This window comes from Anthonomus grandis, chromosome 17 (assembly GCF_022605725.1).
Source record: "Anthonomus grandis grandis chromosome 17, icAntGran1.3, whole genome shotgun sequence".
In the NCBI taxonomy this organism is placed as follows: Eukaryota; Metazoa; Arthropoda; class Insecta; order Coleoptera; family Curculionidae; genus Anthonomus; species Anthonomus grandis.
The window spans coordinates 6,547,368-6,565,475 of record NC_065562.1 but is presented as its reverse complement, the minus strand read 5'-3'; the positions used below and the strand labels follow the sequence as shown (position 1 = coordinate 6,565,475).

The window sequence follows — 18,108 nt, the reverse complement described above, 5'->3', positions numbered from 1 at the left end:
TTTTTTTTGAACCCTTAAGTTTTTAAAATTATTTTTCATGTTTGTTGTGTATAGTATTTATTATAAAGTATTTTACTTGGTTTTTTGTTTATCTTTTCCAAAACATATATATAAATATAAATATCTTAGATATTATTAGTTAAAAGTTGTTTTTTTTTGTACATCATACAGTATGTATAATATATTTTTTGGCTAACAATGCTTTTTTCTGCTTATTTTAGTTTCATTTAAACGTTTTCGATATTTGTTAATCGATGTTTTGGAATATCGATGTTAGCCACTCTATTGAGACATCGATATTTATAAAACTGATGTATCGATATTTCGATGTGTCTTTGTGGTTTTTTTAATCGATGATGCCATCCCTAATCACCATCCTTAATTAAACGTATTCGGGTGACTGTTTCTTAAAACCGAATTATTGTGAATTGTCTGTCTGTGTCGTTTATGATAGAAGTTGTTTATTTTTACTATATAAACCCTTGCTAATTACAGACTCTCATAAAATCATCTATATTTTGATTTTTATAGATGTTTGTACTTATTAATGTGGAAACACTCTACATAGAAGGAAAGTAAAAGGCGAAATAGTAAAAATAGACAGAAAATAAAAGTGTTTTTAACTGAATTTGTTGAGTAAATACAAGCAAAAATTTAAATGAAGATCATCGTATTAGGATTTATAGCATTCAAGTTTAAGTTTAGATTTATAAGATTCAAGATTATCAGAATATTGAAAATAGTTTAGCCAAGTTGCCCCCATCGACTTAAGTATACTGTCAAATCTTTAGGATTTTTCCGAATTATAGTTTTCCGACAATGACGATGCAGTTTTCTGGAGGCTTACCTTGTATATATATATATATATCTATCTTTGACTTTAATGAATTAAATTAACGAATTAGGAACTAAAACATTATTTCCATCATTCCAGCATTCTTCTTATTTTTTTTTAATTACAGATCTATTATTGTGAGCGATAAATACCTAAGTAATTCAATTTCACTATCGAGTGTTTCATAAATAATTTCTATTATATAATTTATATAAAACTATATAGCAATATATCTGAATTTTTATTTTCTAATTAGTAGCTTTGAAGAAGTTCTTATTTAATTAAAAAACAGAAACAAAAATAATTAAGACCAGAAATTATACAAGAGTATAATTCCGACAAATAAGGATAGATTATTAGAAAAAATACAAATATATTTTCAGAAGTTTATTTCTTAATATAATTTGTACTATACTGCTATTTAATATTAAAATCAAAACCTAGTTGTGAAATGTTAATTAATTATATATGTATATTGCTGTAGTTAATTTACTTATATTATTTATTAACTGTCACAGATATTATTAAACAAAAGTTGACATTTTGTTGGTCTTCTCGTTAACAAGATTTTTTTCAGCCTGAACTCCTAACATTATAGCTTGAACTTCTTCGATCGTTCTGCCTTTGGTTTCGGGCACGAATAAAAGAACAAACGCAGTTCCTAAGCCACAAATTACACTGAATATCAAAAACGTCGGTCCAATTCCAAAGAAATCCAGCATTGTGGCAAATTGATTTGTCACCATAAAAGCTAAAAACCAGTTAAGGGAAGCTGCTAGTGAGCTTGCAATACCCTTCACTTTTGGAGTAAATATCTCTGCCATAATCATCCAGGGGATAGGTCCGAAACCGATGGAAAAAAATATAATAAATAGAGCTACACTTATCAATGGTACAAACGAATATGCTGTTACATCGGTAAAAGTGTCAAGGTAAAAATATACACCAAGAGCTGCTAGTGATATGCACATTATCAAATCCGATAAAACAAGTAGCATTTTTCTTCCAGCTTTTTCAATTAGTACAGTTGAGCCAAGTGTTGCTATCACCTGAAAAGAAGAAATTGCTGGTAAAAAACAAAGTCGATAGTTAACAGCTGAAAATTTACCTGAACCAATCCAACCACAATAGTGCAATGCTTCGGTGATAGAGAACCGCCACTTCGATCGAATATATAATTTGTGTAAAATAGTACAGCGTTAATACCACTTAGCTGTTGAAATATCATAAGCCCAAACCCCACAATTAGTCCTTTAAATGTGGCTTTAGTTTTTACTAGGTCGGAAATCTTCGCTTTGACTTTACGAGACTCTTTTATGTCTTCGGTAATTTTAAGTAACTCGTCGTCCACATCATAGGTTTGTCCTAGAATATTTAGATTTTGTATAAACTTTACATTTGAAAATGAAATTACATAAGTCGAATATCACATTTTTAATTTCAAAAAAACAATCTTAACAATGATATACAACTTTCTTCTAAACGTTCTCAAAACTGTTCTTATTGCCGTATTTTGTGCTATCAGGTTCTTCAAAAGAATAGTAATGGAATTAGATTCTATAAGAAATATTTTCAATTGTTATTGCCTTGATCTGGTTACTTCTTTCTACCTTGTCTTAACGTACAATCATTGATTTAATGATCCATGGTAGCGTTGCATAGCAAATTGTTTTCCTTCACAATGAGATCATATTAAGGTTATATCAGATGGACGTTAGCAGGAGGAGGTGATTGTTGAAACAATGAAATTTGTATTTTGTAATTTATACATTTTCATTTCTAATCAGGAATGATTCTGTTATGATTTATTTATTCAACTATAAGTGTCAAAAAGTAAAGCACTTTTATACAAGTCAAGAAATATAAAAGGAAAATACATATTTATTCAAAAAATGCATTAAAAAATATAATAAAAAATTATTTATATCTAACCTTAATCAAAACTAGTAATGCAAGTAAAAATAAAATATAACACAAGGTATCATAAGGTATCATAAGGTAAATATTTTGAAGATATGAGCAGAGTGGTCCAAATTAAACAAACAGTACATTATTCGGGAGTGAAAATATCTAAAATATACATCTCTGAGTGTGCAAGCTGAAACTGAGGTGGACAAATTTGATATTAGGGATATGTATCTTGACAACCGGGACGAGACTTCCTCAAGATGACAGACTCATAGCGAAATCTATTGGGGAAAAAATGTAGCACGAGTGCGAAACCAGGGTAGAATTTACAGACCATTGGTGTAATTAGTGCAGGTTTGTGTCATCCATTGGGGCACCAAGGTCGCACTTTTTGCCCTAAGTGCACCTAGTTCCGCACAAGCTATGGGAGGTCGTGCGGCTCTAGTTCCTATCGCGTAAGTAGAAAACATGGCGGTTATTATTTAGGGAATTATGATAAATAATTGCATATAAGCAAAACTAAATTTTAAGGAAAGGTAACGTAAAACATAACCTCAACTAACAACAGCCAATTTTTGAATTTTCCCCTTAAGGCTACATCCAAAAACCATTGGCAATGCAATAGAACCACCCTATTGAACCTGAACCGAACCAGTGCCGCCCTAGTGCCACCACTTTTTTCCAATGGATTTCGCTATCAGAGTGGCACCAAGAAAAGTTAAGGCGGATTTCCACAAAATGGATAAAACCGCAACAAAACAGTATCGATTTCGATAAAATAAAAACTTTTGTTGTCAAAATAAGAAACATTTTCAAGACTTTGTGTCGTGATTTCGTGTTTTCGTCAACAACGGAAAGTTCCATCGCCAGGCGGAAAGATCAAAAGGTTTCGATGTTTTGTCTTTTTTGTCTGTTTTTGTCAGAGTTCCTTATGTGGAAACGGTCGGTAACAACAGCAGTTCACTATTTTGTTTTGGTATGTGATTTTGTAAAATCATCATATATTTTTATTAAAGTGTCTAGTCTAGGCTAGGTATCAATTTAAACTATCGCCTCTAGCCAGGGTATATTTATTGATTTGTTTTATTGTTTCTTATTTTGAAAAAGAATGAGATTTAATTCTCCTTTGTAGAAAATAAGCGAGAAAAGCAATGGACAGTTAAGGAATGCAGCAATTTGATCCAGATTTGTGCTGGATTGTTGCAGAAATACGGACCTTATACTGATTGAGTCATCCTACTACTACAACAAACCTGTACTCAACAGTTTTATAAGAGAGCAAAACCAAATGTTAAGATCATTTATAACGAAAAATGGTTCTAGAAAGTTAATTCACCTCAATCTGACAAAAAGAAATGGGATTATAGATTTCTCAGATAAACATAACATTATGTATAAGGTGTGTAAAATATTGAATGACGAGTTCCTTTCGACTAGCAATCTATGTTTACTACCCGAACCAAATAACCTTCTAGTTGAACTGACCAATTGCGGCGCTACTTCCATGACGGATGATTCGACAATTTTTCATCGGACCTCCAATCATCGAATGAACATGTGATATCAACCTTAATCACAAACAATACCGCCTCGAGAAATTCATGGACATTTTATTATCAAAATGTCCGCGGCCTACGCACCAAAGTTCTGGAAGTTTCTCTGGCTGCGAAAGCGGCAGACTACGATTGTATAGCTTTTATTGAGACCTGGCTTAATGATCAAATCTCAAGCTCTGAAATACATGGTGTTTAGAAGGGATAGAAACTATGAAACCCTCAATTGTGAACGAGGTGGTGGCGTCCTTCTCGCAGTTAATTCTTGCTACTCGACTAAGGTTGTAGAGGGTAGTTCTACAAATGTCTTCGAGGATCTCTGGGTGCACTGTTCGAGTCATGGTGGTAATTGACTAATTGGTGTCGTCTACTTTCCACCTGAGTCTGGTTTTGATGCCTATAAGATCTTCAGTGCGACTGCCGAAAAAGTTCGGCGAAACAATCGAAATGCCAATATCATAATATTTGGCGACTTCAATTTACCCAATATGGGAAAATGACAATGAAGATATGATTCCGAAGAACTTTAACTCTGCAGAGGATAAGCTGCTCTTAAGTACAACTTTATATTTGGAAATGATTCAGGTCAACTTTATCAGGAACCATATGGGTAAACTTTTGGATCTGATCTTTACAGACACGCCCCACAACATCAAGCTATCTCTTGTCGATCAAGCATTGTGTAGGCTTAATTGCTATCATCCAGCTTTGGAAATGCAGGTTGTCATGAAAAATATTCCCACAGGTAAAAATAGAGTTAAGACCAAAATCCATTTATTTGAGCGTGCAAATTATCAGGAAGTTACTCAACATTTTTCTTCAGTCGATTGGGATCAATTGTTTCATCGTAATACTGTTGATGAAATGGTGGATGAATTTTATAAGCATATAACATTTGTTGTTGATAAGTTTGTGCCCAGCAAGACTATTGAGCACGAAAAGTTTTTATTATGGTACAGTCAAGAACTGAAAAACAAAATTGCTTATAAGAACAGACTTCATAGAAAATATAAAAGGTCAGGTCTACAAGGGGACTACGATAATTATTCTGCGGTTAGATTAGAGACAAAGTACCTCATGGATGTGTGTTACCTTTTATTTGTCACTAATACAATACAAATGATACCAGATAATATGAAATATTTTTGGTTCTATGTTAACAATCTGCGTAAAGATAAAGGAATACCAAAATCTATGGAATACAAGGAGATGACTATGGAGACTCCCGAGGAAGTATCTGAGGCTTTTGCTGACCATTTTGAATCCTGCTATTTGGATTTTTCTAACAAATGCATTACATCTGTTCCAGAAAATCTGGTGTCTGTTCTTTCACATCATATTTTTACCAATGAAGAAATACTGGACTAACTTAACTCATTGGATGCCAATAAGGATGCCAAACCAAAGGATCAGGACTTAATGGAATCTCACCAGTGTTTATCAAAAACTATTCATCTGTGTTGGTTGAGCCTCTTCGGTTAATTTTTCAGAGGTCATTTGATACATCTTCATTTTCCCTATTTTTAAAAGTGGACGCAAAACTGAGATTGGAAATTATAGGGGTGTTTCTTTGCTTTCAGTTTTCTCCAAAATATTTGAATCAATTTTGATGAAATATTTAACACCTTCAAATTCTATATTTCTCCAAAACAAACAACATGGCTTTTACAAAAGTAGATCAACGGCGACAAACCTAGCGGATTTTCAAAATTTTTTAAGTGAAAATATCGAAAAAGGCTATCAGATTGATTTTGTTTACACCGATTTACAAAAAGCATTCGACAGTGTATGCCATGGTCTGTTGATAAAGAAACTTAAAGCATTGGGAGTACATGGATCATACCTGGAGTGGATCGATACATATTTGAATAGTCGTACTTAACAAGTCAAGCTAAGGGGAGCAACTTCAAGAAAAATTCGAGTGACTTCTGGAGTGCCTCAGGGATCACATCTTGGGCCAATTTTGTTTCTTTTATGTATAAATGAAGCTGTATCTGTTTTTAAGCACTGTGAATGTCTTTTATATGCTGACGATCTAAAATTTTTTCGAACTATTGACTGTGATGATGACTGTTCCTTGATGCAACTAGATTTAAATAATTTTAATCAATGGTGTGTAGAAAATTATTAGAAAATTATGGTGTGTAGAAGTTATGTACTTTCAACGGAAAAAAGTTCCTTATAGTTTTACAGATACATTAGACGGATGTTTGCTGGAAAGTGTAGACACTTTTAATGATTTAGGCGTTACTTTTGACCATCAATAGACTTTTAATGCTCATGTTGATAACATCACGATGAAGGGTTTGAGAATGCTAGGTTTTATTAGGAGACATTGTGATCAAATCAGTGATATTAGAACCATAAAATGTTTATACAATAGTTTAGTTCCTAGTGTTTTAGAATACAACTGTATTGTCTGGTCACCATTTTATAACATACATATTAACCGTATAGAAAGAGTTCAAAATAAGTTTTGCAAAATTTTTACTTTATAAACATAGGTTCCCTTACGAAACTATTTGTTAACGCTAGATGTCAGCTAGTTGTGCTGCACACTTTGGAAATTGGAAGAAATAATGCCAGAATCTATTTTTTGTTTAAATTACTTAACGGTAAAATAGATAGTTCTTATCTTTTAAATAGGATATTATTAAAAGTCCCAAATAGGGTTACAAGTTAAAGGATCCTTTTCTATGAACGATCTCACCGTACCAATTATGGATTTAGAGGGGTAACAGACCAGCTAATAAAATTGTATAATACGCACTATAGTTCGTATGATCTATTTACGGGAGAGTCTTGTAATAGTTTTAAAATAAGGTTATAAGAGGAACAGGGGAATAAGTTAGATAATATATGTAGCTACTTTATTTTCTTGCTTTTTTGTTTGATTTATGTATGTTGATTTATAAGCTTATTGCATATTATTTGTGTATTTTTTTTTACATTTACATGTAATTACCTGTTAAGGTGTTTGTAATTGAATATATAAATAAATAAATTTAATTGGGCTCTACCGCGAGTCCCTTTTTTTAACGTGCTTTTCATTTTCCGTCACTAAAATGGTGTAAATGTCGTAGTCCTATTGTGAAATCCGCCTTTTCGCGAAGATCCTAGGATCTTCATGAAGTGCCGGCTGATAGTGAAAAATGATCATTTTACACTATCAGCCGGAATTTTTCCGCCAGATCATGTTATATTGTTATTACACAATCAGCCTAACTTAAACAGTCGCCTCTTCATGAAGTGCCGGCTTATAGTGAATAAAGTGGCTTCCGTGTTTAATTTGTTTTGGTTTGTTTACTTAGTGTGTCCAAGTCTCAGTGTATGTGCCAAAATGGAACCAAATAATGAATTATTTATTATTGTCAAAACACTCCGAGGAATTTTACAAAAAATTTCCTAGGAAAAAGCCGTATAGTGGGGAGCAATTAAAAAAGGTAAATAATAAAATATCGAAATTGGTTTTGTTTAGAGGTTATGTTTCAAAATTAGTTTGCAGAGTTGTCAGATGCATAATATTTGGAAGATTTAAAGTGGATGAAAATAATTATAAAATATTTCATGTAAATAAGTTTAAAGCATATTTTGCACACTTCTTTTAAAAAATCTGTCAACATTTTGGATGGCACACTTAACGTAACTTAAAGAAAAACATTTTTTAGATGGTAAATACGTTTTTTTATTGCAATTTGTACATTATAATTAGGTGTACCATCTATAAAACTCACATTGCACAATAATATTGAGTGTCTATGGGCCTCTTTACAGAAAATGTTTATATTAGAATTTATTCTTCCTATTGATTCTTTCATTTCCTACTTATTGTCAAAATTGGAACCCAAAATTGTCATATACTTACTATTCGATAATGGAAAACTAAAAATTTAATTGGTTAAGAACAACATATTATTTATTTTCAGATTGCTGAAGAAATCATTACTGCCAAAAACAAAAGTTTTATAACTAAAACAAGAAGAGAGTATTATCTTCTAAATAAATATAATATAGTAACAATGAATGGAGAGACATGTTTGATCAAAAAGGTATCGAATCAGGGTGATCCGGTTATTTATATTATTTCGGAAGAAGACATTTATAAAAGATTAAAAAATATTCACGTTAATTATGGCCACGGTTCTAGAGACAAAATGATTAATTTGATACAACAAAATTGTTCTATCCCAAAGCCATGCATTGAAATGTTTCTAAAAGCCTGTGAAACTTGCCAGCTAAAAAAAAATAAAACTGTAGCTAAAGTTGTGGTAAAGCCAATTCTAACTCATTCTTTTATGACTCGAGGACAAGTAGATTTAATCGATTTACAATCTATTGCTGATGTCGAGTTCAAGTGGATTTTGAATTTTCAAGATCACGCCACTAAGTATATATGCCTAAGACCTCTACGATCAAAACATGCCACTGAAGTTGCTCAAGAACTAATAAAGATTTTTTTTACAATTTGGTGCCCCTTCAATTTTGCAAAGCGATAATGGCCGAGAGTTTGCTTGCAAAATAATAGAAGAGTTGAAATTGCTTTGGCCGCAGTTACATATAATACATGGTAGACCCCGACATCCTTAGAGTCAAGGCAGCGTCGAAAGAGCTAATCAAGATGTAGAAAATAGAGCTTGGATGAGGGATAATAATACTACAGCTTGGTCAGCAGGTTGCTACTTCGTACAGTGGCAGGAAAATAATTATTTACACCGAGTGATAGGTAGAACCCCATTTAGGGCTGTATTTGGAAGTGATTCCAAATTAGGCCTTCAGTCTACTAGCCTTCCACCATGTATGGTACCAACTATATCCACGGAAGAAGAGCTGGAAGAACTTACCAACGAGCTAAGTGCAAATCAGGAAAACCCTGAGCATAAAGCAGATTCAGATGATGGTTTAGAAAAAACTGAAAATAATACTGCTTTATATGATCAAAATAATGGGAAAAATATGAATGATATTTTATCAGGAAAAGAAAATTATGATACTCTTAATATTACCAGTCAAGAACACACAGTTTGCGATGATATCCTTATACATAAAGACCCGGATATTCCAATGAGAAGCGAAATTGGTGAGTTGCAGAGCAATTTTTCATGCGCGATAAATAACACGATGTGTAATATATGTATAATAATTCGAAAACAATCGAGGCGCAACAGTTATCAGCATTTGCAGGTCAAAAGCGCCAGGCTGATCAAATGGTAGCTGCGACAAAAAAAATGTTACCTAATGTTGATGTGGGTGAATGCGTCCTTATTAACATTGATAAAGTTGATCGCAGTCCAGGGGATCCTCAAAACCTTATTACTGTCGTAACGGACATTAAAAATGGAGTGTATCAGGTTGGCACTGTCGAAGGTATTATTAAATCGTGGTTTAATAGACCAGATATAAAAAAAGCAACAGCTGGGTTTATTACTTTGGATCAAATAAATAAAAATAAGTTTATATCAGTAAGGGAGGCAGTATCTTTAGAATCTCTTTTTTTAAAGGACAAGGTTACGTTAAATGTTCATGCCAATCATCTAAAACTCAATGTAAAAGCAAAAAATGTCAGTGCTTTAAAGCAAATATGCAATGTAATTCACGGTGTCACAAAAGTGATCCATGTGCGAATAAATAAGTAAATTTTGTTTAAACTTCAAGTTTTGCTATATTTTAGTATTATTTTGTTATTTTTTTTTAAATAAATATTTTTGTTATAAATACACGCACGTATCTGTATCAGATTAAATAAAGTTTAATTCCAGACGGATCATCTCATTACATTAATATTTGGTCTAATTGGAATAATATATCTCATTTTTCATAATCAGCCAGCTTTTCGTGAAATATGATTATTTTTCACAATCAGCCGGCTCTTCGTGAAGTGGCGACTATTTAAGTTAGTCTGATTCCGAAACAAGCAAAATTACACTATATGGGGGAAAAGGCCCGACTGATTGTGTAAAATGATCATTTTTCACTATCAGCCGGCACTTCATGAAGATCCTAGGATCTTCGCGAAAAGGCGGATTTCACAATAGGACTACGACATAAATACAATTTTAAGGGAGGATTCAGGTGGGCTTTTGCTTCTAATGGCCCCTATCTTACGTTTCCAATAAGAGAATAAAAAATCTAGTAATACCGTCTAGTTAGCCGTGAAAAAATCTAAACTTTCTGTTTCTTCCATTTTTTCGATATAATTAACCGTTTTGAGAAAATCGTTAGTAAATGAAAGAGGAACGTTATTAAACCCAACTAGATGATTTTCTAGGTTTTCAAAATTTTTTGTTGGAAACCTAAGGTATGGGCTTTCATAAGGGTAAGCCGGCTGAATCTGGATTTCATTTTTGGGATAAAAAATTTCAAGAATACTAAAAAAAACAAAAAATTACTTACAAATTTACAAAAGATTTTATGTATAGCTAGTAGCTATAGTCAGTGTTCTAAGTAATCGATTTTCTTCAAGCAAATTTCGCGGGCTGTAGCCCAGAGGGGGAACATTCTAGGATACATAGGAAAAAAAACTCTTATTTTGACTCTAACAATATATGCTCTTAAAATGTTTGCACCCAATTTTGTAACATCCTGTATAATCCCAATTTATTGTCTCCACTGAATTGTAGAAATAAATTAAGCCCAAGTCATCCAGAAGGTGCTTTGAGTTGAAGAAAATATCCAGGTGGTCTGACAGAGAAACATCACCAACACGTATGAGGAATCAGGAATAAACTGCTCCATAGGAGTTAAGGATATCAGCTATTTTTTTGAAAAAAAAAATTAAAAAAAAAAACTTTTTAACAAGAAATGTAATTTAAAATTTTAAATCTAGCTTGAATACGTCGTATAGTATCTGATTTACAATGATCATGTTTGGTAGTGAAGTGTGTAAATAAATTAGCTGCCACATTCCCACCTAACGAACAGGAAAAACGCTACATTTTAATGATCAGTAGAAAGCTTGCTTAAAATGAACCCATTACAGACATATCTGGATAATTTTGCTTAAGCAAGATTATTATTGCAAACATGTTATTAAATGTCAATATTTATTAAAAAAAAAATTTGTATGTGGGTTTACATGCGTACTAAACGTATGCATTTTCTTATTCTTTCAAAGATTGTTGGACTTTCTACATTGTTGAATATTGATCCTTATTTCTTTGCAGTGAGAATAAATTCTTTTTATTAAATTTTCTGTCGAAAATTTTGTGTCAACTGAATAAGAATTTAAGGTATTCTCATAAGAAAAAATCTAAGGGGTTTAGATGAGATGATCGAGGAAACGAAAGCAAGACCCTTCTTACCCAACGATTTTTAAAATGCCTATTTAAATCTCGAACTTTTAGACTAAAATTTCGTGGTTCTCGTTTTTTGCAAATCTATATTTACCAGTAAAAAGAATGGACCGAATGAAGTTTGTATTATTTTCATGTCTATTCAAAACCAAATTTGAGAACATCATTCGTCGTGGACATTCTTTAGAAACAAGTGTATGAACTTTTGTATGAAATTCGATGAAACTTAGATTTTGGCAATCAAACTTGACTGCTCATTTTCACATACTTGTAGAAGAATCTGCCCCTAAAACATTTAAGATATTTTCTTCTGCGTCCTCGCCACGATTGATGTGATTTCCACAATTATATTTAGCTTTGATGTTCCTAAAATTATGAACAGGGATTTATTTCGTTAATGAAACCTTTTCTTGGTGTAGATTTATTATTGTCTGTTGCATTTTGTTTTAAAGCAACAAGTTGATCTTTACCTACTTGATTATATTAAAAATTCATTCCATAACTTTTAGACATATTGTGATATAACGCAAATAAATACTAAAAAATTAAATTGAAAATCAAAATTTTTATAATAGGTTCATTTTAAGAAGGCCTTTCGATTCATCAGTATACTAAAATTTTATGAAATTAAACAAATTTAGAGAAATAAGGGTAACATTATTCGATTTTGGTAAGTTTGTAATATCGAAGCACCATCGAATGTGAGGATGGGTTTGTGAAGCCCACCAACGAAATATTATCGAGCATTTGATGGGTAAGTAATTTACCAACTTTATAGCTTTTTACAACATCACATCGCTCTGTACAACAACAAAGCTTTTTTAATGCTTTTTGATAAATCCGAATAAATAATATTTATTTTATATATTTTTTTAAGAATGTTTATGAGAATATTTTTATTTTAGTGTTCCAGTTCTTGTTATAATCTTAAGTCTGATAAAAATTCAACGTTTAGATCACGGTTGTATTTTGAAATAAAGGGTGTTTCATTAATAATGGTAAATATTTTAACAGCAGATTCCTCTCATAAAAATAATAAGATTAGGTTAGATTTTCCTATAATTATAGTCCGAAAATGAAATACAACTAAGATACAGGGTTATAAACATTAAGTTTTTTTTTAATTTTGTCTATAACTTTAGAAGTTGTTTTTTGTTTTAAACTAAATTTGGGATTTGGAGGTTTTTTATATGCCAAATCTAATTTTATTAGTCTTTTTAATTATCTCATAGAGGGCGCCCACAGCCACATTTTAGTGGTTTTTTAAACTCCATAGCTTTTTTGTATTAATATTTGCCAGCAAATGTTCCACATGGCCTCCATTTGTCTCAAAACATTAAAATTCTTTTATTAAAAGACCGCGGAATCTTAAAAAATAATTGCTCATTTCGAAATGATTGAAATGAATTTTTTCTAATAATTGCAGTGGCGAAGCGTACGAGTAGACAAGGTAGACACTGTCTACCCAAAATTATCCAGTTATTTCTCATTAATTTATTACGTAATTATTTCATGTAATTGTTGAATTCAAATTAAAAAAAAAAATAACACAGAATGTAGTCGCTCTCCTTACTAATACTATATAGTATCTAAACGGCTATAATATCTATCTATCTATAATATCTAAGGCGCGCCCCGCCTGACGCACCAATTAAAATAAAAATGCAGGGCTGACACCCAATTAATGTATACAAGCCCCAGGAAGACACATTGATATTTGTCTTCCGAAATTTGGAGCATCTAATCGAACCATATACGCATCAAGCAGGTGACAGAGGTCCGGCCGCATCAGTATTCAGCCTATTACGTATGCAAAATTTACTCGCGGGAAAGACATTTGAGCTTTTGTCTATCGAAGTCGACCAGCTATTTTATTATGCTCTTGAGGGTTATTGTTTATCGACACGCTTGATCTGGTCGGCTGCAATACATCTTCAGTTTTGTTTTTTAATGAATCTGCATTTGATGCGAGCGCATGCTATTGGGCAGCGTGAATAAAAACTTAGCTTTTGCTTTTAGTATGAAGTATAAGCTTTAGCTTTTACTAGATAGATTTAGCTTTTACTAATAGCATTTGCTGAAATTAAAGTAAATAACATTTTGCTTTTACTTACTAGCGAAAGCTAGATATTTTAAGTATTTACTTAAAGTTTTTATTTGGTAAATCATCCAATGGTGTTATGCCGTACCGTTTATCGCCTAAAATAAGTCCATAGTTCTGTTGACGTCTTCTCATCATACCAAAAATGTTTGGTCTACTTAAAATACGACTGTCGTGCATCGAGCCAGGCCATTGAGCATCTACGGATGTAAAAATTTCTTTTGTATACAGTTGCTTGCACATTTATACTACACCATCCTTTCCCATTGATATACTTGTCACCATGTAGCGATGGCGTTATTATTGGTACATGAGTGTCAATTGCACCAAAAGCACAGCGAAATTTATACAACTGTACCCATTCGTTGATTGCCTGCTCAGTCGAGTTTTTTGTAGGAAATGTCATCCAAATTCATGCCTTTTCAACTATTTTTGGTAAAACGTGAGATATCGTTTTACATATTGTTGTTCTATGAACTCCTTCTTTTCTGATCCTTATTTGAAATCCAGGATCACTTAGAAATTGCAAAAATATTTGCTCCACTTTTGGCTCCAAAAAATGGTTAGCTATCCAACATTTTCTTCACTAAATCTATACAGATCGTGGTATTCTTTGGCACGACTTTCTTTTCTTTCGGGATAAAATTTTACAGATCTTATATTCTTAAATGCAGCCATTTCTACCAAACTGTTTAACAATACTACATTTTTAAGTCAGGGTCTAACAAGCTTGCAAAAATGTAAGCTTTTCCTTAATATTCTTAGTAATTGCTTACTTTTATTCCCACCATTTTTAGACAATGCTAACAACTTTAGCTTTTGCTAATTGTGTTAATTAGTAAAAGTTACTACTTACTTTTATCCATTGCAAACTAAGCATTTGCTAGGAAAATGTAAGTTTTAGCTTTTACTGAATTCTTATTCACACTGCCCATTGTAATTTAATAATTAGTATTTTTATTTTTGGGTGTATAGAAAATATTTTTTTAGTGCATATTTTAGGGGTTATTTATGAACGACTGTTTGATATTGGCAATTGTATTTTAATTGTGTTTTTATTTGTCTTTTTTTTTAAAATATTAATTTTAAAATAATGGATATTATGGATTTATAAGTTATGGTTATACCTATGTTGTGTTTTTTTTGTAAGTAGTATTTATTTTTATCTATCTATCTTTTTATGCTAGTAGTAATAATTTTTTTCTTTTTTCTATCACTACATATTTTTCTCTTTGAGTTAATATTTCATGCGCTTTCATTCTCTATTTCATTAAAGTGAATAATATTGAATACACATTTTTTTCTAATTAACAATTTTTATTGTTTGTCTACCCGAAAGAAAAGTTCACGCTTCGCCACTGAATAATTGTTCCCTTGTATTTATTTGATTTTCGTCAACAATTGATTTCATGTATCTCCATGTGAAAAAATCCAATGGGTTGAAATCAGGACTTCGTGCGGGCCAAGGTCTTTGACTTCCAGGTCCTATCCAGTTGAAATTAGCATTAAGATATTCTCTCACGGGTCTAGCAAAATGCGCAGAAAGGCCATCTTGCATAAAAATCATATCTCGGCGCAGATTTAAAGGCAACTTTTCTAAATAATCAATGAGTTTTGTTTTTGAAAAGCTTGAATATAATTCTCCGTTTAGATTTGGAGGTAACTCGTAAAGTCCTAAAAAAAATTGTCTATAACACCACACCAAATATTAACTTTAAACTCGTGTTGAAAGTGTCTTTCAGTAATGAGGTTTGGATTTGCAATATCCCCTAAATTAAAAATTAAAAATTCCCCGTCGGATAAAAGTCGCTTCATCCGTAAACATAATTTTATTAATAAATAGAGGATCTTGATTTTATTGTTCCTGAACATAGCGCGTGAAATATAATCTTGCTGGAAGATCTATCTCTAAAAGATTTTGTACTGGCGCAAAATGGTATGGAAAGACGCTCACTATGAAAAATTCTTAAAACTGAGGACTTACTAATTCCAGTTCTTGCCGCCATACGCCTTACACTTATTTCTGGATGTTCAGCAACCTGGACTAACACTTCTTTTCTTGGTCCACATTAGATCTATTTGGACGCCCAATATCTCGCATTGGCCTCAAAGGAACCAGTTTCCCCAAGTTTCTGGTAAACGTTTTTAAAGAGTTTCAAATCTGGCTGCCTCCTATTTGGATACAATTGCGCATAACGTCGACAAGCTCTTAGACCGCTGTAATTTGCTTGGGCATAAACACAAACCATACCTCGTATTTCCGAATTAGAAAAACATTTATCTCTGAGGATCTTAACCTAAAGTGATAAATGAGGACTACTGGAACTAACACTAACGCAACAAGTAACAATTAATAACAGAACTATTAATAACTAACAAAAATAACGCAATAAAAGGTAATAAAGTAACTAATCGTGTGAGCTATAACGCGCCACAGTAACTAAAAAAACATAAATCGTGACAGTGATAGTGACTTTTTTTGTTTTAATTTTTTTGTTACACACAGCCTACTTAATTTTTTTTTCAACTTAAAGTAGAAAAATATTCATTTTTTCTTGAGCGCATTGCAAGTTTTAAGTCCAAATATCTCGAGAACGGTAAATCCTAGCGACATTTTTAAGGTATACCTTTTTTAAGAAAAAACACTTGCAGAATACAAATTTGTAATAAAACATTACCTTATACAAAGTGTAAAAAAGTTATGGAGTTTAAAAAAGACTTAAATAAGGCTGGCACCCTCTATAAGATGATTTAAAAAAATTTTAAGTTTTATATTTGGCATATAAAGAAACCTCCACATACCAAATTTCATTAAAAACAAAGAACAAATGCTTAAGTTATGAGCAAAATTAGAAAAAAAAACTTTATATGTTTATCACCCTGTATCTTGGTTGCATTTCATTTTCGGACTAGGAAAATTTAACCTAACCTCATTATTTTTATGAGAGGAATCTGCTGTTAAAATATTTACCATTATTAATGGGACACCCTGTCAAGCACCCTGAAAAGCGATTAACATAATGAAATGAAAACGTCATAGTTGCAAGGCAATCTGATAAGTTAAGATTAACTTTTTTTTATAAAAGGTAAAAAACACGAAATCTACAGCATCACAAATACATTTAATAAAATAACAAAGGTTACATGTTTCGCTCGACTAGAGCATCATCAGACCATAACATACACAAAACACCTAATATTTAAGTAAAAAAGATTACATTGTAATCTTTGTCTACCTTTGTTATTTTATTAAATGTATTTGTGATGCTGTAGATTTCGTGTTTTTTACCTTTTATAAAAGTGTATGACCAGCATCTTTGGGATAATGGATGAGTTTTTCGAGTTAAGATTAAGATTAATTTTATATTAAAATTAATTAAATTAAGATTTTCTCATTATTATATCTAGGGTCAAACATAAAATACAACTATTGACATCTTTCAGCTGCTTAATACTAACATGAGTTTTTGGTAGTTCCCCACGATATTTAAAAATACATTCTAAATTAAGAATACAAAATCTTAATGATAAAAAAATAATATAAATTCATTTATCTTATGTGGTTTATAACTACAATGGCTGTAGTATTTTAAAGAATTTGTCAAATATTATATAATAATAATTTTAAATATCTATGTTTAATTCATTTAGAATTTATTTGATTTTATTTTACAGATTAATATATTTGTGAATTAAGGATGTGTCATTATTGTTAAATAACTAAAAAATAAATATTCTCATCTATGATCTTCTTTAATTTAGTTTGAACCATGTCATTATGAGTCATATACCGGTATGGAAACGCAAGCACCGACCATAGTAAATTACATAGTATTGTAACGATACTGTAAACACCGAGAAACCAGCTGATTTTCTGTCATTCCAGAATGACATAATTAGCACACCGCACGACGTCTTGAAGGTTAGCGAGAATCTTCCGGAAGAGCGTACTGTCGAGTATATATGGACATATATCTGCCGAGTATATAAAGACCCGCATCGCCGATAGTTGTCAGTGCAGTGAAGTAAAGTTCTTAATATTGGCTCGAGATTGAAATCAAACATGCATAGTTGTAAGTAAATACAGTAAAAATAAATATTTCGAGTAGTAAGTGATCTTGCTTCGTGGTGTCTAAATACATTAATTGACTATTTTCGATTTTTTAACTCACGTCTAACGAACGGAAAAAACGCTACAGTTTGATGATCAGTAGAAAGGTCTGCTTAAAATGAACCTATTAGAGACATATTTGGATAATTTTGCTTTCCAGAGTGGGAGTACTTTTAAGATATTCTTTTTTTTTTTACACCATGTGTAATAGTATAAAAATACATATGTTATTTAGAAATCATACCTAAAAAAATTTTTGTATGTAGTTACATGACTACTAGTTAGACCCTCTATCTATAGTTATTGAAGAT

At 31.7% G+C, this 18,108-nt stretch overlaps 1 protein-coding gene across 1 annotated transcript in view; it reads right to left on the bottom strand.

The window, feature by feature from the left end:
- Positions 1–1,207: 1,207 nt before the first annotated feature.
- Positions 1,208–18,108, bottom strand: part of LOC126746223 (facilitated trehalose transporter Tret1-like) — a 28,669-nt gene continuing 11,768 nt past the window's right edge. The window contains exons 5-6 of the mRNA XM_050454375.1: positions 1,944–2,200; positions 1,208–1,884 (exon numbers count right to left, since the gene is read on the bottom strand). Coding sequence (XP_050310332.1) covers positions 1,360–1,884; positions 1,944–2,200 — 782 coding nt within the window. The 3' untranslated portion in view covers positions 1,208–1,359. The remainder of the gene's footprint in view (positions 1,885–1,943; positions 2,201–18,108) is intronic.